This window comes from Pongo abelii, chromosome 14, assembly GCF_028885655.2.
Source record: "Pongo abelii isolate AG06213 chromosome 14, NHGRI_mPonAbe1-v2.0_pri, whole genome shotgun sequence".
NCBI classification, from domain to species: domain Eukaryota; kingdom Metazoa; phylum Chordata; class Mammalia; order Primates; family Hominidae; genus Pongo; species Pongo abelii.
Genome location: NC_071999.2, coordinates 101,851,915 through 101,869,396, shown reverse-complemented (window position 1 = coordinate 101,869,396; position 17,482 = coordinate 101,851,915). Strand labels below are relative to the sequence as shown.

General features: G+C 40.3%; 1 protein-coding gene across 2 annotated transcripts in view; it reads right to left on the bottom strand.

Annotated features, from left to right (window-relative positions):
• The window catches only part of DNAJC3 (DnaJ heat shock protein family (Hsp40) member C3), a 109,457-nt gene that overhangs the window by 75,183 nt on the left and 16,792 nt on the right, over positions 1–17,482 (bottom strand). Inside the window, exons 1-2 of one of the 2 annotated variants that reach the window (XM_054529560.2) lie at positions 7,931–8,037; positions 4,241–4,351 (exon numbers count right to left, since the gene is read on the bottom strand). Coding sequence is in view for 1 of the 2 variants with exons in the window: in XM_024230931.3 (XP_024086699.1) it covers positions 4,241–4,351 (111 nt within the window). In the remaining variant the exon portion in view is untranslated. Of the gene's footprint in view, positions 1–4,240; positions 4,352–7,930; positions 8,038–17,482 lie in introns of those variants that run through there. The other variant, XM_024230931.3, reaches the window with a different exon arrangement.

The window sequence follows — 17,482 nt, the reverse complement described above, 5'->3', positions numbered from 1 at the left end:
ATTTCAATGAAATAAAGTGCTAGAATTTGATTAGATTTCATTGACTCTGTAGACCAATCTGGGGGCCACTTGACATCTTTACAATATTGAATCTTCCTATTCATGAACATGGTATATCTCTTCATTTAAGTGTTTCTTACGTTTCTTTTAACTATTTTCGTGGTTTTCAGCAAAGTGTTGTTGCACATCTTTCATTAGATTTCTTCTTAGGTGTTTTTTATATTTGTTTATTGCTAATATAGAGAGACTCTGTTGCTACAAAAGTATGTTGAATTTGTTATCTAGTGAGTGGCCTTGCTAAATTCATTTCAGTTATGATAGTTTGCAGATTATTTGTGTATCATCAAGTCCTCTGTGAATGACAGTTTTATTTCTTCCTTTCTCAATCTTTATGCCCTATTTCTTGCCAAATTACAGTGGCTGGGCAATTGTATTCGTTCGTTCTCACACTGCTAATAAAGACATACCGGAGACTGGGTAATTTATAACGGAAAGAGGCTTAATTGACTCACAGTTCAGCATGAGTGGGGAGGCCTCAGGAAATTTACAATCATGGCAGAAGGGGCAGCAAACACGTCCTCTTCACATGATGGCAGGAAGGGGAAGTGCCGAGCAAAAGGGGGAAAAGTCCCTTATAAAACCATCAGATCTTGTGAGAACTCATTCACTTTCATGAGAATAGCATGGGGGTAACCGCCCCATGATTAAATTAACTCCCACTGGGTCCCTCCCACGACAAAAATAAGTACAACTATATTTTCCCCCATGATTAAATTACTTCCCACTGGGTCCTTCCCATGACAAGATAAGTAAAACTATAATTTCCCAATAACATAATCTTATATATGGAAAATCCTAAAGAATCAACACCAACACAAAAATTATTAGAGCTAATAAACACGTTCAGCAAGGTTGCAAGATAGAAAATTGGTATACAAATTGCACTGGCTAGGCCAGGCATGGTGGCTCATGTCTGTAATCCCAGCTCTTTGGGAGGCGGGTGGATGACTTGAGGTCAGGAAGTTCAAGACCAGCCTGGCAAACATGGTGAAACTCCATCTCTACTAAAAATACAAAAATTAGCTGGACATGGTGGTACATGACTGTAACCCCCCCTACTTGGGAGGCTGAGGCAGGAGAATCGCCTAAACCTGGGAGATGGAGGTTGCAGTGAGCTGAGATTGCACTACTACACTCCAGCTTCCTGGGTGACAGAGCGAGACTCTGCCTCAAAAAAAAAAAAAAAAAAAAAAAAGCATTGGCTAGGACCTCTAGCAGAATGTTGATTACAAGTAGTAATAGTGGGTATCCTTGTCTCATTCTCAATCTCAGCGGTGGTGAGGTGTGGGGAGAGCTATCAATATTCACCATAAAGTATGATGGTAGCTATAGGATTTTTGGTGTACTCACCAATACAGATTCCCAAACTGTTTAAAAGGTGCTTTTTCTTTCAAAAATGGTGTTAAATATTTACCAAATACTTCTTCTGCACCTTTGAAATAATATTTTTCTCCTGTAGTCTTTTAATGTGATGACTAATACTGACTTTTGAATGCCAAACCGAATTTACATCCTTATAACAGAAACAAGTGGTGTGTGTATGTGTTTGTGTGTACAAACATAATATGTGGACTTCTTTAAACTTTAGATTGATTTGCTATTATGTTTTTCAGAATTTTTGTATTTATGTTCATGAGACTTTCCTATAATATTTTTATTGTAATGTTCTTACACTTGGAAGAATGTGTATTCTGTAGCTGTGTGCAGGTGTTATGTGTATTTCAATTGGGTCAAGTTAACATCTTTACTGTTATTCTTGTCTGTTTTCCTATATATTATTGAAAGAGGCTAAAGCCTTCCACTGTAATTATAAATTTGTTATTTCTCCTTTTAGTTCTGTTGATTTTTGTTTTATGTATTTAGTGGCTATGTTATTAGGCTTATACCCATTTAAAATTGATATTTTCTCTGGTAGAGTGAATCCTTTATTAGTGTGGAATGGCTTTCTCTACTACTCACAAAGGTATCTTTTTTTCACTTTTCTCATCATTTTTCAACTTTTCTATGTTCTTATAATTATGCCATGTCTCTTGAGTAGAGTTTTGGTTTTTCGTTTTTTTAATTTTGAGATGGAGTCTCACTCTGCCGCCCAGGCTAGAGTGCAATGGTGCGATCTTGGCTCACTGCAACCTCTGTCCCCGGGTTTCTCCAGTCTCGGCTTCCCAAGTAGCTAGGATTATAGGTGGCTACCACCACGCCTGGATAATTTTTATATTTTTAGTACAGACAAGTTTCACCATGTTGTCCAGGCTGGTCCCAAACTCCTGACCTCAAGTGATCCACCCACCTCAGCCTCTCAAAGTTCTGTGATTACAGGCATAGGCCACCATGCCCAGCCTTGAATAGAGTTTTTTAATCAAAAAAATATGTTTCCTATGAGTTCAGAGAGCTAATAACATCTGTAATAAAAATCTGAGTTTAAGAAAAAGCATAAAGAAAAGTATGACAAACCAAAACCTAACTAGGTTGAGTTTATATAGTAAATTACAACAATAGGATGATAGTTTTTCTGGGAGCACAGCTGTATCTTATTAAAAAACACACCAGCTGGGCACGGTAGCTCACACCTATAATCCCAGCACTTTGGGAGGCTGAGGCAGGCAGATGGCTTGAGAACAAGAGTTTGAGACAGGCTGGGCAAAATGGCGAAACCCAGTTTCTATAAAAAAAAATACAAAAATTAGCTGGGCATGGTGGCATGCACCTGTAGTCCTAGCTACTCAGGAGGCTGAGGTGGGAGGATCACCTGAGCCCAGGAGGCAGAGGTTGCAGTGAGCCAAGATCACGTGACTGCACTCCAGCCTAGATGACAGAGCAAGATCCTGTCTCAAAAAAAAAAACAAAAAACAAAAAAAAACACCACCCTCGGTTGTTAACTAGACACTCTCAACCATTCAAATCAAGATAAAAATATATAAGTAAAGAACTCTGAGGAAAGTTAATGTCAAAAAGTCCCAGTACAAAAGTTTAGCAGTGACTCGTAAGGAAATCCAGGCCAGGTGTGGTGGCTCATGCATACAATCTCAACACTCTAGGAGGCCAAGGCAGGAGGACGGCTTGAGCCCACGAGTTTGAGACCAGCCTGGACAACATAGTGAGACCCCATCTGTACAAAAATATAAAAAATAAAAGTTGTAAAAAGTAGTTGGATATAGTGGCACACACCTATAATCCCAGCTATTCAGGAGGCTGAGGCTGCAGTAAGCCATAATCACACCAATGCACTCCAGCCTGGGTGACAGAGCAAGACCCTGTCTCAAAAAAAACAAAACAAAAAAAAAAGAAAGAAAAGAAAAGGAGAGAAAATTCATTAAGCCTTCACTAAGAACCTATTTATTCTGGTCATCTCACTGCTTACAGTCCTAACAGATGAACAGCTGCACGACAGTTGATTCTACAGACAGACATGAGTAAGAAATAAGAAGCAACAGTATAAATGAAGAGCAGCTGGGGTCTGACCAATACTGAAGAGGCAATGAACTGCAGCATCTCCCAAGGATATCAAGTAAACATATTGAAAACCCAAGTCACCAAGAAAATTAAACTGCATTCAGTAAAATCTGTTCAAAAAGTAAGAAGCTGGCCGGGTGCAGTGGCTCACGCCTGTAATCCCAGCACTTCGGGAGGCCGAGGCAGGCAGATCACGAGGCCAGGAGATCGAGACTATCCTGGCTAACACGGTGAAACCCTGTCTCTACTAAAAATTCAAAAAATTAGCCGGGAGTGGTGGCGGGCGCCTGTAGTCCCAGCTACTCAGGAGGCTGAGGCAGGAGAATGGTATGAACCCGGGAGGCAGAGCTTGCAGTGAGCCAAGATCGTGCCACTGCAGTCCAGCCTGGGCGACAGCGATAGAGCAAGACTCCATCTCAAAAAAAAAAAAAAAAAAAAAAGTCAGAAGCCAAATAATACACTGAGAAAAGCTGTTTGTCAGAATTATCTTGAATTATCCTTGGTAGTAGCAGGCCTCACTAACCTTCAAACTTCTCTCATACATTAGATGCACATACATTTAAGTGTTATATATTTATTTTATCAATCTATTTCGCTCAGAATCCCACAAATATATTTAAATGTTTTATTTAAACATGAAATAATGTTTATTTTAAATGTTATTAAAAAAAGAGCTATTACTAGAATTCACTAAGACAGGCACTGAGTGATTTGGTTCCATGATACAAACCTACGGCAGCATGAAACTGAGATAAAGCATCAGCTAGCTGTCCAGCTGCAAGTAATTTCTTGCCCAATTCAAGATGTTTCTCAACATCTGCATTTACTCCACATTCAGCACCTAAAAATAAAATTAAAAACAATCAGTTAACTTTCCACAAACCAAGATTTAATTCTAAAAAATATAATATTAAAAATAGTTATCTGTCTCAGTCATCTACTCAGATGAGAAAAGTCACAGAAGCTGAAAAATGATGTAAAGAACGTAACATAAAATACAAACCCTATTTCATTATATGGAGCACAAGACAAAAAATGTACCCATCTTGACCTAATCAGTCAAAAGAATGTAACCAGTCTAGAAAATAAAGGGAAGTTGCATAATGCAGAAGTAGTAAAAATATTTTGAATAAGAAAATGAAAATTGTTTGAAGTTGGAATCTCACCTTCAATGAACATCATAGACTGTTACAATATTTAAGTATTTATTAAGCACCTATAATGCACTAGATACTATTTTAGGTATCTGCAATAAGTGAGCAACATTAAAAAACTCCTGCCCCTCATACCCTCCTGGCGCCTGATGTTCTCGTGGGAGGAGATAGACATGATAAATAAGTAAATTACATAGTATGTTGGGTGAAAAGTACTGTGGAAAAAGTCAAGCCATGTGAAGAGGTAAGGAGTTCAGGTGACTTAGAGTACTAAATAAGTGGGTAAAGGGCAGGCCTTCTTGAGAAGCTGACCTCTGAGCAAGACTTGAAAAAAATGAGGAACTCACAATGCGGACAGCTAGGAAAATAGCTTCCAGGAAGAGGGACCAGCAAGGGTCCTAAGTCCGGAGCATGCAGATATGTTCCAGAAACAGCAGAAAGGCCTGGATGGCTGCAGCAGAGCCAAGACGAAGATAGCAGTATGAGGTCAAAGAAGTAGAGGACCTGACTACAGCTTTGAATATTTACTTGTCTTAAAATAGGGTACTGTGGAATCAATAACATGATCTGATGGACTAGGCCAATTACCAATATGTTGCCTCTCCGCTCTGAATTCATCCTTCGGTACCTGCACTGCAATAAAGGCCTGGAGTTTGCAGGCATTTCCTCTTTACAGTGAGTATAATGTTATGCTTTGTCAGTACAGGGCACTGAAGCAACACTGCAGAAAGGACACTTCCTAGTTCTGCTTGCTGCATTTTACTGTCTTCTGGCTCCTGCTGCATGGTCTGTCATGGGGTGGAATTCCTGCTGCATGGTATGTCATGGGGTGGACTTCCTGCTGCATGGTATGGATGAGGAGGACATCCAGGGGTACTTAGCCATAGCTGTATGCCCAGGGGTCCAGTTCCTCAGTGATCTGGCAACCTCAGCCCACACACTCCAGATTTCACACCCACAGAAGCCACCTGGACTCCCTTCGTAGACAGGCTGACCAGCATTGGCTTACCTATACATGAAAGGATTGTTTTCTGCTTGCCAAATTACTATGGACCAGCCACACAGCAATCTTCTCCACCAGCAAACCTGGGCTACAGCTATACCTTCTCCAATAAGATCTAAACCCCAGCCTGGTAGAGGGGACCCCTCTTGCAAGTTGGTCCTTCCTTGAGGCTCTTAGTCCTAGAATATCCGTTAGAGTTCTCTTTACATCTTTAGTTACTCTCCTATCACAACTTAACAGTTCTTAGATTAAACTTCCCCTTTCTAAGTAACTACATGATTTCTGTCTCTCCTCAACGGACCGTGAGTGACACACAATCGGTATTGGGAGCAGTCCTAGGAGACAGGCCCACAGAGATGCAATTCGAGGACTGGTTTGGTCATGGCCTTGGGCTTCAGTGCAGTGCTAAGTTCCTCGCCAATGGGAGATGAAATGCTAGTAATCTACAGTAGGTATTGGAGTCACAATTAACTAAGCTATCACTTTGGTTGACTGTAATGAAGTACTGAGGAACATGTCTTAGAAGCCCAAGTGGCTGCTGCAACTGACCATAATGGCAGAAATTATGAAAATAAGGACTGTGATGTGGGGTGAGTTCTTTTGAGAGCACTAGAGCAGGGTCCCCAAGCCCCCACCCATGGACCAGTACCAGTCCATGGCCTGTTAGGAACTGGGCCACACAGCAGGAAGTGATCGGCAAACCAGCGAGCATTACCACCTGAGCTCTGCTTCCTGTCAGATCAGTGGAGGCATTAGATTCTCATAGGAGCACAAACCCTACCATCAATTGCGCACGCAAGGGGTCTAGGTTGTGCATTCCTTATGAGAATCTAACTAATGCCTGATGATCTGAGGTGGAACAGATTCATCCCGAAACTATCCTCCCCCTACCCAACCCGGTCCATGGAAAAACTGTGTTCCACAAAACCAATCCCTGGTGCCAAAAAGGTTGGGGACTGCTGCACTGGGGCACCTACAGGGAGAAAATAACCAGCTCAGATCCAACTTTCAGATCAAGTCATGGTCTTAGAGCTGATTTAGCTGAAAATCAAATATAAAATTTAATTTAATTATGAGGATTGCTGAATTAAAACAATAGCTGAATTCATGGTCTCACCAAGTTTCTCCTGTGAAAGTTAGGGGACAGATTAGTAAAGAATGGAATCCTTAAATTTGGAATGGGAATATTTATTTGGACCCAAATGAAACTGACCAACTTGAACCCCCAAGTCCTTCTGAGTCTCCCTTACCAGAAGTAGTTTTCCCCCCTTGTCTGAGGAGATGACTCTTCCACTGCTTAAAAACCTGAGGACAGCTTTACCCACAGTGGATGCATTAAAAGAGGATGTTCAATCCTCCTCAAGACACACCCTAACCACTGCCATTGTCACTAACCCATGTCAAATTTTGGCAGGCTCCAGAAGAACAGGTATATACTATGACCCAAAGGAAGTAGCTGAACACACCAAAAGATCTGCTGATAAACTAGCAGAATCCCACAGAACATGTATGGCAATGGATTCTAAAGGTGCTAGACCAGGAGGGTGAAATATAACACTACATTGGCTCTAATTCATTTATATGTACACACTTATAAAGCAGAGGTCGACAAACCGTTTTTTGTAACTAAAGTTTTACTAGAATGGGGCCATGCCCATTAATGGATGGGCCATATTGTCTATGGCTGCTTTCACACTATAGCAGCAGAACAAGAGTTGTTGTGACAAAACCCATATGGCTTCTAAAACCTAAAATATTTACTATCTGACCCTTTACAGAAAAGGTTTGACTACTTCTATACTAGAGATCCCACAGATAATGTGTTAACTCACAAAACTGGAAGTGGCTTTAACAGCTTACTTGATTGGCTGACTGAAACTTGAAGTTTAATTTAATTAAACATTAATTATATTAATTTAATATTTAATAAGGCTGAGGTTCCAAAGTTTCCCTAGCATAGTAAGAGAGAAGGATCCAAAGGTTTAGAGAGATAGGAAGGTTGGACTGGATTTATCATTTGTTACCTACACACTAAACTGCCACTTATGTCCATGAGAGGGCCTAGAAAACACTCCTTTTACTAAGACATTGAGAAACCTATTAGTGGCCAGGCGCAGTAGCTCACGTCTGTAATCCCAACACTTTGTGAGGCCAAGGCAGGAGAACTGCTTGAGGCCAGGAGTTCAAGAGCAGCCTGGGCAACATAATGAGACCTCATCTCTACAACAATATAAAATAATTAGCCAGGCATGGTGGCACACACCTGTAATCCCAGCTATTTAATACTTGAGGGGCTGAGGCAGGAGGATGGATCCTTTGAGCCCAGGAGTTCAAGTTTGCAGTGAGCTACGATCGTGCCACTATACTCCAGTCTAGGAGACAGAGCACACCTTGTCTCTGAAACAAAACTTAAAAAAAAAAAAAAAAGAGAGGGAGAAATGTATTAGTGAAAGACCACCTACAAGGTTTTCAAAATTCTTTTCACTCTCCTTTGTAGGACAGGTATGACTACAGGAGGATATTGAGATAAGTTGAATTCAGTGGGGATGATGGGATTTTGGAGTTGCACAGAAACTTAAGCAGCAGCACTGAACCATGAGAGACTGAACCATGAGGTGGGCACATCAATGCAGAGGCTCTTAATAATCAGGTAGATAAAACGACATACTCTATGGATGGCACTCAACCTCCTTCTCCATCATATCTAAGCTTGTGCAATGGACCCATGAACAAAGTGGCCATGGTGGCAGGGATGGAGATTATGAATGGGTTCAAAAACACAGATTAAGCCAGGTGTGGTGGCTCATGCCTGTAATCCCAGCACTTTGGGAGGCCGAGGCGGGCAGATCACCTGAGGTCAGGAATTCAAGACTAGCCTGGCCAATGTGGCAAAACCCCATCTCTACTAAAAATACAGAGATTAGCTGGGTGTGGTGGTGCATGCCTGTAATCCCAGCTACTGGGGAGGCTGAGGCAGGAGAATCGCTTGAACCCGCGAGGTGGAGGTTGCAGTGAGCTGAGATCATGTCACTGCACTCCAGCCTGGGCGACACTGTGAGACTCTGTCTCAAAAAAAAAAAAAAAAAAAAAAAAACACACACACACAGATTAGTCCGTTCCAAAACTGAAAAAACTGATCTGGCTAAAGCTACTGCAGAGCATCTGATCTGCCAATGCTGGAGACCAACACTGAATTCCCAGTATGGCACCATGGGTGGGAAAGAGACAGCTGGCCACCTAGTGGCAGATAGATTTTATTTGGTTCTCTTCCATAACGGATCCGTTTCTCATATTCCAGATATGAATTTGCCTGCAATGCTTCTGCCAAATCCACCATTCATAGACTCACAGAATGTATTACCTATCATTACAGCATTCTATACAGCACTGTATCTCCTTAAGGAATTCACTTCATAGCAAAAGAGGTGGATAATGTGCTCATGACACTAAGATTAACTGGTTTTACCATTACTCCATCATGTAGAATGGCTTACTGAAGACTTAAGTAGCAGTACTAGTTAGGAGACAAAAACCTGAAAGGATGGGGCTCTGTTTTACAAGCTGCAGTTTATTATTTCAATCACAGACCATTATATGATGCTATCTGCCCACAGCCAGAATATGTCAGTCCAGGAATCAAGAAGTAGAAGCAGGCATGGTTCCTCTCATTATTATACCCACATAAGCCACTTGCAAAATTTCTGTTTCTAGTCCTGGCAACTTTGAGCTCTGATGGTTTGGAGATCTTAGTCCTTAAAGGAGAAATGCTTCCAAAGGGGACACAACAATGTTTCTGATTAACTGGAAGATGAGACTGCCATATGGCCATTTTGTACTTCTTATGTCACTGAAACCAACAAGCCAAAAACATTGGTTAATCTACTAGTTGGAAAAATGAATCCGAATTACCATGGGCAAACAAGTGTGCTATTTTGCAATGGAGGCAAAGTAGGATAAGTGAAACCCAGAAGATCGTCTAGGGCGTGTCATACTACTTCCATGCCCAATACAAGGTTAATGAAACGTTACAGCAACCAAAAAACAGAGCAAATAAGACACAGTCCCTTCAAGAAGGAAAGTTTATGAGTCACTCAATCAGGTTAAAAAAAAAAAAAAAAGCCAGAGTAGCTGAAATTCTGGCAGAAGGCAAGAGAGGTATAGAACAGGGAGTAGATGAAGGAAGCCACATATATCAACTACCACCTCAGACCAGTTACAGACACAAGCTATGCAGTAGCTTTGCATATTTTCTCTTTGATTATATACATGTTTATTTGCATATACAGTCAATCTTCATAATTTAGATTCTGTATTTGTGAATTTGCCTATGCACTAAAATTCATTCGTAATCCCCAAACTCATATTCACAGCATTTTCACAGTCATTCAAGAACACATGCAAGTTCAGGGCAGCAAAATACTGAAATCACTCCAAGCATATGTTCCAGCTGAGGCTGAACAAGCTAACACTCCATCTTCCTGTGTCAGCTTTCATAGTATAAACAATTGTCCTTTCCACTGTACATTTGGTGCCACTTTTTTGTGTATGCTTCCTGTCACTGATTTCACCACTTTGAGTGATTCCCAAGCATAGTACTGAAGTACTGTCAGGTGTTCCTATGCTCAGGAAAGCTGGGCTGTGCCTTACTGAAAAAATTGTGTTTTAGTTAAGCTTTCTTCAAATACGAAAGACAGTGCCATTAGCTATAAGTTCAATGTTAATAGATCAACAATATATAGTAAGGTGTCTTTAAATAGAAACACACAGAAAACAAGGTTATGTCTTGATCTGTTGACATAAGTTGTGATTTGAGGCTTGCAGAAACTTAACCCTGTATTTCCCCTAAGAGAAATGAATATTTGCTAATGCAGTGTTCACGATGACTTTACAGAACATAACCACCATGAATAACAAGAATTGACTGTACTAACCATATTTTTCTCCCTAATTCCCAATTTTATTTTACACACAAATTACTGAAGTTAACTTTACAATTTAGTCTTTATATAACTGAATATTGAGTGGGACGGTGATGGAGTAAGAGTAGTAATTTATGTAGCCAGTGATGGATACGTGACTGATGGAACCAGGAGTCTTCTCCATTAGGGTATGGGTAAGAACTTCTTCACTGCAAGGATAGCTGTATCTTCTTAGAAAATTGTCTCAGTTCTTCTATTCAGGCTGCTATAACAAAAATACCATAAACTGGATGGCTTATAAACAACATTTATTTCTCATAGTTCTAGAGGCTAGCAAGTCCAAGATCAAGGTGTCAGCAGATTCAGTGTCTGATGAGGGCCTAATAGACTGCACTTTCTTGTTGAGTCCCTATGTGGTGAAAGGGGAAAACAAGCTCCTTCAGGCCTCTTTTATAGGGCCACTAATCCCAGTCATGAGGGCATAATCTAATCACCTTCTCCTCAAGGCCCTGCCTCTTAATACTGTCACATCAGATTAGGTTTCAACATATGAATTGGGGGCATGAGGGGAACACAAATATTCACACCATAGCAAAAATAAAGTTGCTTTGTTGTACTGGTATTCAAATATGTGTAGAAAGGCACGTACGGAAACTAAGTGGCCAAAGCATTTCTCCTTTATCATGAGCATGATGTTAAGCTTTTTGGGGTACTGAAGGACATTACAGGAAGAAAATCAAAATAATGGTTGCTTGGGAGGGTAAGAGAAAAGATAGACTGGGAAGAGGCAGGAGGGAACTGCTGGTAATGTTCTCATCTTGCTTAGAGGTGTGGGTTACACAGTTATATGCGATTATCAAAACTCAGCAAATATGCACTTAAAATATGGACATTTCGCTGTACATTAATTTTACATGCAAATAAAAGTTGGTTATATGCCTGTTAAAGTACTTAGGGCCATGTATACTGGTGTTATCTTGCAATGTATTTTTTTAAAGGATTAATGGTTGGATACAGAAAGGTCCAGATGCGTATGTGTTAAAACAAATATATTAAAATATTAGTGGTAGAATCTAGATGATGGGTATAGGGATGAACACTGCAAAATTCTTTCAACTTTGCGATATGTTTAATAATAAAATGTTGGGAATATATACACTATGGTGTTACAATGGGGGAATATACACAGGGTACTGTGAGGGCACAGGTTAAAGCACCTAACACAGTTAAAATTAAATAAAATTTAAACTTGTTTCACAGTCACACTAGTAACAGTTTAAGTGCTCAATAACTAGTGGCTGGTACAGGAGAGAAAAAATAATTTTCTATCTTCATAAACTGGGACTCCCTGTAACAAAAGACAGATTAACAAGAGTTGTTTCATATGTATACCTCAAACATACATGGGAGAAAATTCAAGAGAACCGAGTAAATCTCCAGAGTAGATTTCAAAGAAAGAGTTTAAACTTCAGCGGAATACCATCATTTGCTAAAATAAAGGAAGTGGAGGGTGATGGGGAAATCTGTTACAGGGGGATGACCAGAAAAAACACTGAAAACAAGAGTAAGATTTGTTGTGCAGTTTTTAAGTCAATGCCTTTTCCATTTAGCAGCCCCTCTCCTCCTACTGCAGGGAAAAGATTTCCCTTATAGATGTAAATTTCTCTGACAAAAGGGCAACTTTTCAGAGCTATTCTTGTGTCTACAGTTTCTCAAAATAACCAACTCTAAATAACCAATATGACAAAGAGACATATTTTGCAGTAGCATATTGTGGGCTCCTGAAGTCATATTTTGGGGTAGCGTGACCTGAGCTCCAACACCACTGCATGGGACAATGCAAATGATACCAAATATCTCCCATCATCGCGGAAAGTTCCACCGGACAGCCCTGGGGGGATTCCCCTGAAGGCTCACCTGAAACCTGAAGGAAAAGTAGGAAGGATGCTACCTTTGTTGAAAAGGCTGCAATAGGGAAACCGACCATCCAAAAACAAAGGACATGACATTTAAATGCCTAGATGTCACATGATTAATGAGGCTTTCAAAAAAAAACATCTAGTATTTCGGCTAGCTCTCCTTGCCATCATGACATAATTATTCTGGAGCGGAACACTTTAAGTGCTAGGTGACGCTAATAAACATCCAGAGAGGAAGAAGGAAACCAATTCAGTATCTACATGATAATCCAGGTAACATGATGATGACATGACCATGGAGTAGTAGCAGTAAACACAGAAAAAATAAGAGAGAAAGAAGACACACATGACTTATATCAACAGGCTAGATATGGAGGTCAAGTACAGAAAAAGCAGGAGTCCAGGATACCCAAAGCAACTTACTAAGCAACTACCTGCCATTTCAGTCACCAAAAGCACTGAACTCCTTATTTCATCTAATACGGCAAAAAGCTGATTGGAATTCACTTTACCTTGCTCTTTCTCCTTCTAAACACAGTAGCTTTCTCAGCTTTTTATATGCCTACTCTGTAGTTTCTCCATAGTGTCTTATTAGGTTGGCACAAAAGTAACTGAATACCTTGGTTGCCTGTTGGACCCCTTGGTATAAGGAATGGAAAGAAAGGAAGAGAGATTTTGGGGCTCAGAACATACCCTCCCAAAAAATGACTGCAGGAGACCAGAATATGCCATCGCAAAACATACATTTTTGGCGTATTACTTGAAGCTGGTTATTTTGAGAAACTACAGACATTAAAAACAGTTCTGAAAACTCCTTTTGTGAAAATAATTTATATAAAAAGAAAATTTTCATAAGTAAAGGCGCCTGGTAGGTGAGCTCAGTGATGCAGACCTGTAATCCCAGCTATTCAGGTGGCTGAAGTGGGAGGATTGCTTGAGCCCAGGAGTTCGAGACTGGCCTGGACAATACAGTGAGACCCCATATCTTATATAAACAATAAAAGTAGGCCAGTTGCAATGGCTCACATCTATTATCCCAGCACTTTGGGAGGCCAAAACAGGAAGATCACTTGAGGCCAGGAGTTCAAGACCAGTCTGGACAAGAAAAACACCATCTCTACAAAAAATTTTAAAAATGAGCCTGGTGTGGTGGCACACACCTGTAGTCCCAACTACTCAGGAGGCTGAAGCAGGAGAATCACTTGAGGCCAGGTGCTACAATCATGCCACTGCACTCCAGCCTGGGCAACAGAGCATGATCCTGTCTCAAAAAAAAATTTTTTTTAAAGAAAAAGAAAAGAAAAAAACTTTATGAGGAGAAATGTAATACAAACAGAATTAAGAATCTACTACGTGCTGGAAACTTCTGTATCTTTATTTCACTAAATCATCAAAACAACCCCAGGAAGTAAACGTCTTTCACAGTTTTATAACTGAGGCTCAAGGAAGTTAACCATTCTGCCCAAGGACTCACAACAACTACCGAAACAAGATCCATTTCCAAAGACCAGTTTTCTTTTCAGCACAGTGAACAATCCTTTTCCCCATGTAAACCAGGGTAAGCTTTCCACAGTTACTAGGCTTTTCATGCTTGACTCACTCAACCCATCATTTAACATAACATTTTAGCTACAATCGTTTCCAACCTCACAGGATGAACCTGAAATCTAAAGGGAAGCCAAGAACACATGGGCAAAATTATTTGAACTGCTATGTCAAGCCATGTCATACTCTTACCCCAGAGGGTGAGTTACTCTTCAAACTAAATTTCTCTTGCCTTCTAGGATAAAAAGAGTATCCAGCATTTCTTCTTTCCAGAATAAAACTGAGATCTTTATTACATTACAATTTTAGCCAACATAATTTCCATTTAATTATATGATAATATCACTTCCTCTACAAAATTTCCATGGTACACTCTAATCATCCAGAGAGAATTATTATTCTTTTGGTGTGCTTTGGTCACATTTCCATAACAGAGCTTGCCACAGTCTAAGAGCTGGTGGTGCAGACCCTTCTTTCCCCATAAGAGGCATTGTGCCTCCTCACTGAGATGTTCCCAGCTCTCATCTTACCTTCTTTCAAATCCAGCCCCTATGCTGCTGCCAGGGCAATCCTTCAAAATGCACTTATACTAAAAATTCTGCAGAGTTTTCACATCATTGGCTAGATTAAAACTAAATCCCTTCAGATATAAAGGCAAACAACACCTTTCAGGGTCAGGTCTCATGCCGTGGGTCCAGCCTTATCATCCGTCATTCCTCTACCTCTTACTTTATACTCCTATAAAAAACTGAACTTGTTATAATTCTCTGAATATACCGTGTTCTCATGCTTCATCCCTTTGCATTTGCTGTTACATAAAATGGTCTTCCACACTTGCCCACCGAGAAATTCCTACTCATCCATCAAGACTCTGCCCTCATGTCCTGAAACCAATCCCATGGAGAACTGCATGACAGGCATTTACTGTGACTCTCAGCTACACTGTGGCCTGGAGACAGACAACACTGTGCATCTGCACTAAGAGTCACGAGCCCCAGAACAAGGGTGTGACAGGGAACACATCACATTCCTGCCTGTCCAGGACATGAAGCCAGTGCAGCTCCCTAACATGCAGCAGAGACCTCAACCACCCCTATCAGGACTAGTGCCTATACTCATCATTGGAGTATTCGTGGGCAAGCTAGGTGGTCCAGCTCTACCCAGCTATCTCGCCCTGACCCACTGCTAAATAGAAGTTCAGGGGATGGGGGAATTTCCACTGTCTAGCCCATCACCTGAAACAACACAGTGAATCTCACAATAAACAAAGATCAGGTACACATCTATCTGCTTTTGCTGCTGCTGGCTCATACCAGTAAGTACCACCTACAGGCCTGTAGGTTGAATTGCACAACAAATATAAAACCTGCCAACAAAAGTACACAAGGCTATAAAAGCAAAGCAAAAGACTCTACCCTAGAGCATACTCTATAGGCACAAGGCAGGTTGGGGGAGAGAAAAAAAAAAAACCATTTAAATGAAGTAAATTCAAACAACAACAAGTGTCAGTTTCTCTAGATGAGAAAAAACCAGCATTAAGAATTCAGGTACCATGAAAAATCTGAATGTTGTGACACCACCAAAAAGATTGCACTGGCTTTCTGGCAATGAACGGACTATAACCAAAATGAAAATTCAGAAATGAGAGAAATAATTCAAAGTGGGAATTGTAAAGAAGCTCAATGAGATCTAAGAGAAGGTTGAAAACCAACACAAAAATAACCAGAAAAGCAATCTAGGAAATGAAGGAAGAGACAGATGTCTTTAAAAAAAAAAAAAAAAAAAAAACTTCTTGAAGGCTGGTCTTTTACATTACCCAGTCAGACAAAAAAAAAGAATTTGTTTTAAAATTTTAAAAGAATTTTTAAAATCAAACAAAGCCTTTGAAAAATATGGGATTATGTAAAACAACCAAACCTAGAACTTACAGGCATTGTGAAGGAGAATAAGAAGTAAGAAATTTAAAAAAACATATTTGAGGAAATAAAACAGGAAAAATCCTCTGATCTTGCTAGATATGGAGACATGCAGATATAAGAAATTCACAGGGCACTTGGAAGATACTATACAAGATGAACATAACCAAGGAATGCAGTCATCAGACTATCAGCAAATCTTAAAAGCAGTTAGACAGAAGTCTCAAATCATTCACAAAGGGAATCCCATCAGATTAAGAGTGAAATTCTCAGCAGAAACCTTACATGCCAAAAGAGTTTGGGGCCCCTTTTTAGACTCCAAAAACAAACAAAAAACTATAACCAAGAATTTTATATCCTACCAAACTAAGCTTCATAAACGAAAGAGAAACAAAGTCTTTTACAGACAAGCAAACACTAAAGGAATTCATCATCACTAGACTAGACCTGTAAGAAAAGCGCAAAAGGGTTCTAAATGTGGAAACAAAAGGATGATATTTGCCATGATAAATGCACATGTAAATACAAAGCTCACAGATCCTATAAAGCTATTACTCAATTGTGACTCCAAGGCAACTAGCTAACAACACCATGACAGGAACAAACTTTCACATATCAATATTAACCTTGAAGGTAAATGGCCTAAATGCTCCACTTAACAGATACAACGGCAAACTGGATAAAAAAACAAGACACTGGCTAACACGGTGAAACCCCGTCTCTACTAAAAATTCAAAAAATTAGCCGGGCGTGGTGGCGGGCGCCTGTAGTCCCAGCTACTCAGGAGGCTGAGGCGGGAGAATGGCATGAACCCAGGAGGCAGAGCTTGCAGTGAGCTGAGATTGCGCCACTGCACTCCAGTCTGGGTGACACAGCAAGACTCCGTCTCAAAAAAAAAAAAAAACAAGACACAATCATCTGCAGCCTACAAGAGCCTCACCTAATGGCTAAAGACACCTATAGACTCAAAGTAAAGGGGTAACAAAAGATGTATCATGCAACTGGGAAAAAAAGCAAGCTGGAGTAAACATTCTTATATCAGATAAAACAGACTTTAAACCAACAACAATTTAAAATTTTTTTAAAAAAAGGCAAAGAAGGCCTTCCACAATGGTGAGTGATAGCATCCCCAAAAGTTAAAAATACCAAATGCATGACAGTGCTCCCGTGACTGGTTAATAGGGTGGTAGTCACTAGTCCATCAAGACGTCTTATTTAAGTGAAATGTGTGAGTGATCTTAGTTTCATGGCCCTGAGGTAAGAACCAGATGCCAGGTATAGTTTCAGTATAGTCACTCCCAAGTGTTATGGGCCCAGAGCGAGGAGAGTAACACGCCCGAGAGGGATGATGATTTCTTGGAGGTTGGTAGATTAAGAGACCAAAGCTTGGTAGGGGATATCCATGTTGGCGAGGTTAATCTTGACGGAAATACACTATGTCAGTGAATGAACGTATGCACTATGTAATATCAAGGGTTTCCAGTACTGGTCAATATTTATGTGGATCGAGTTTTGT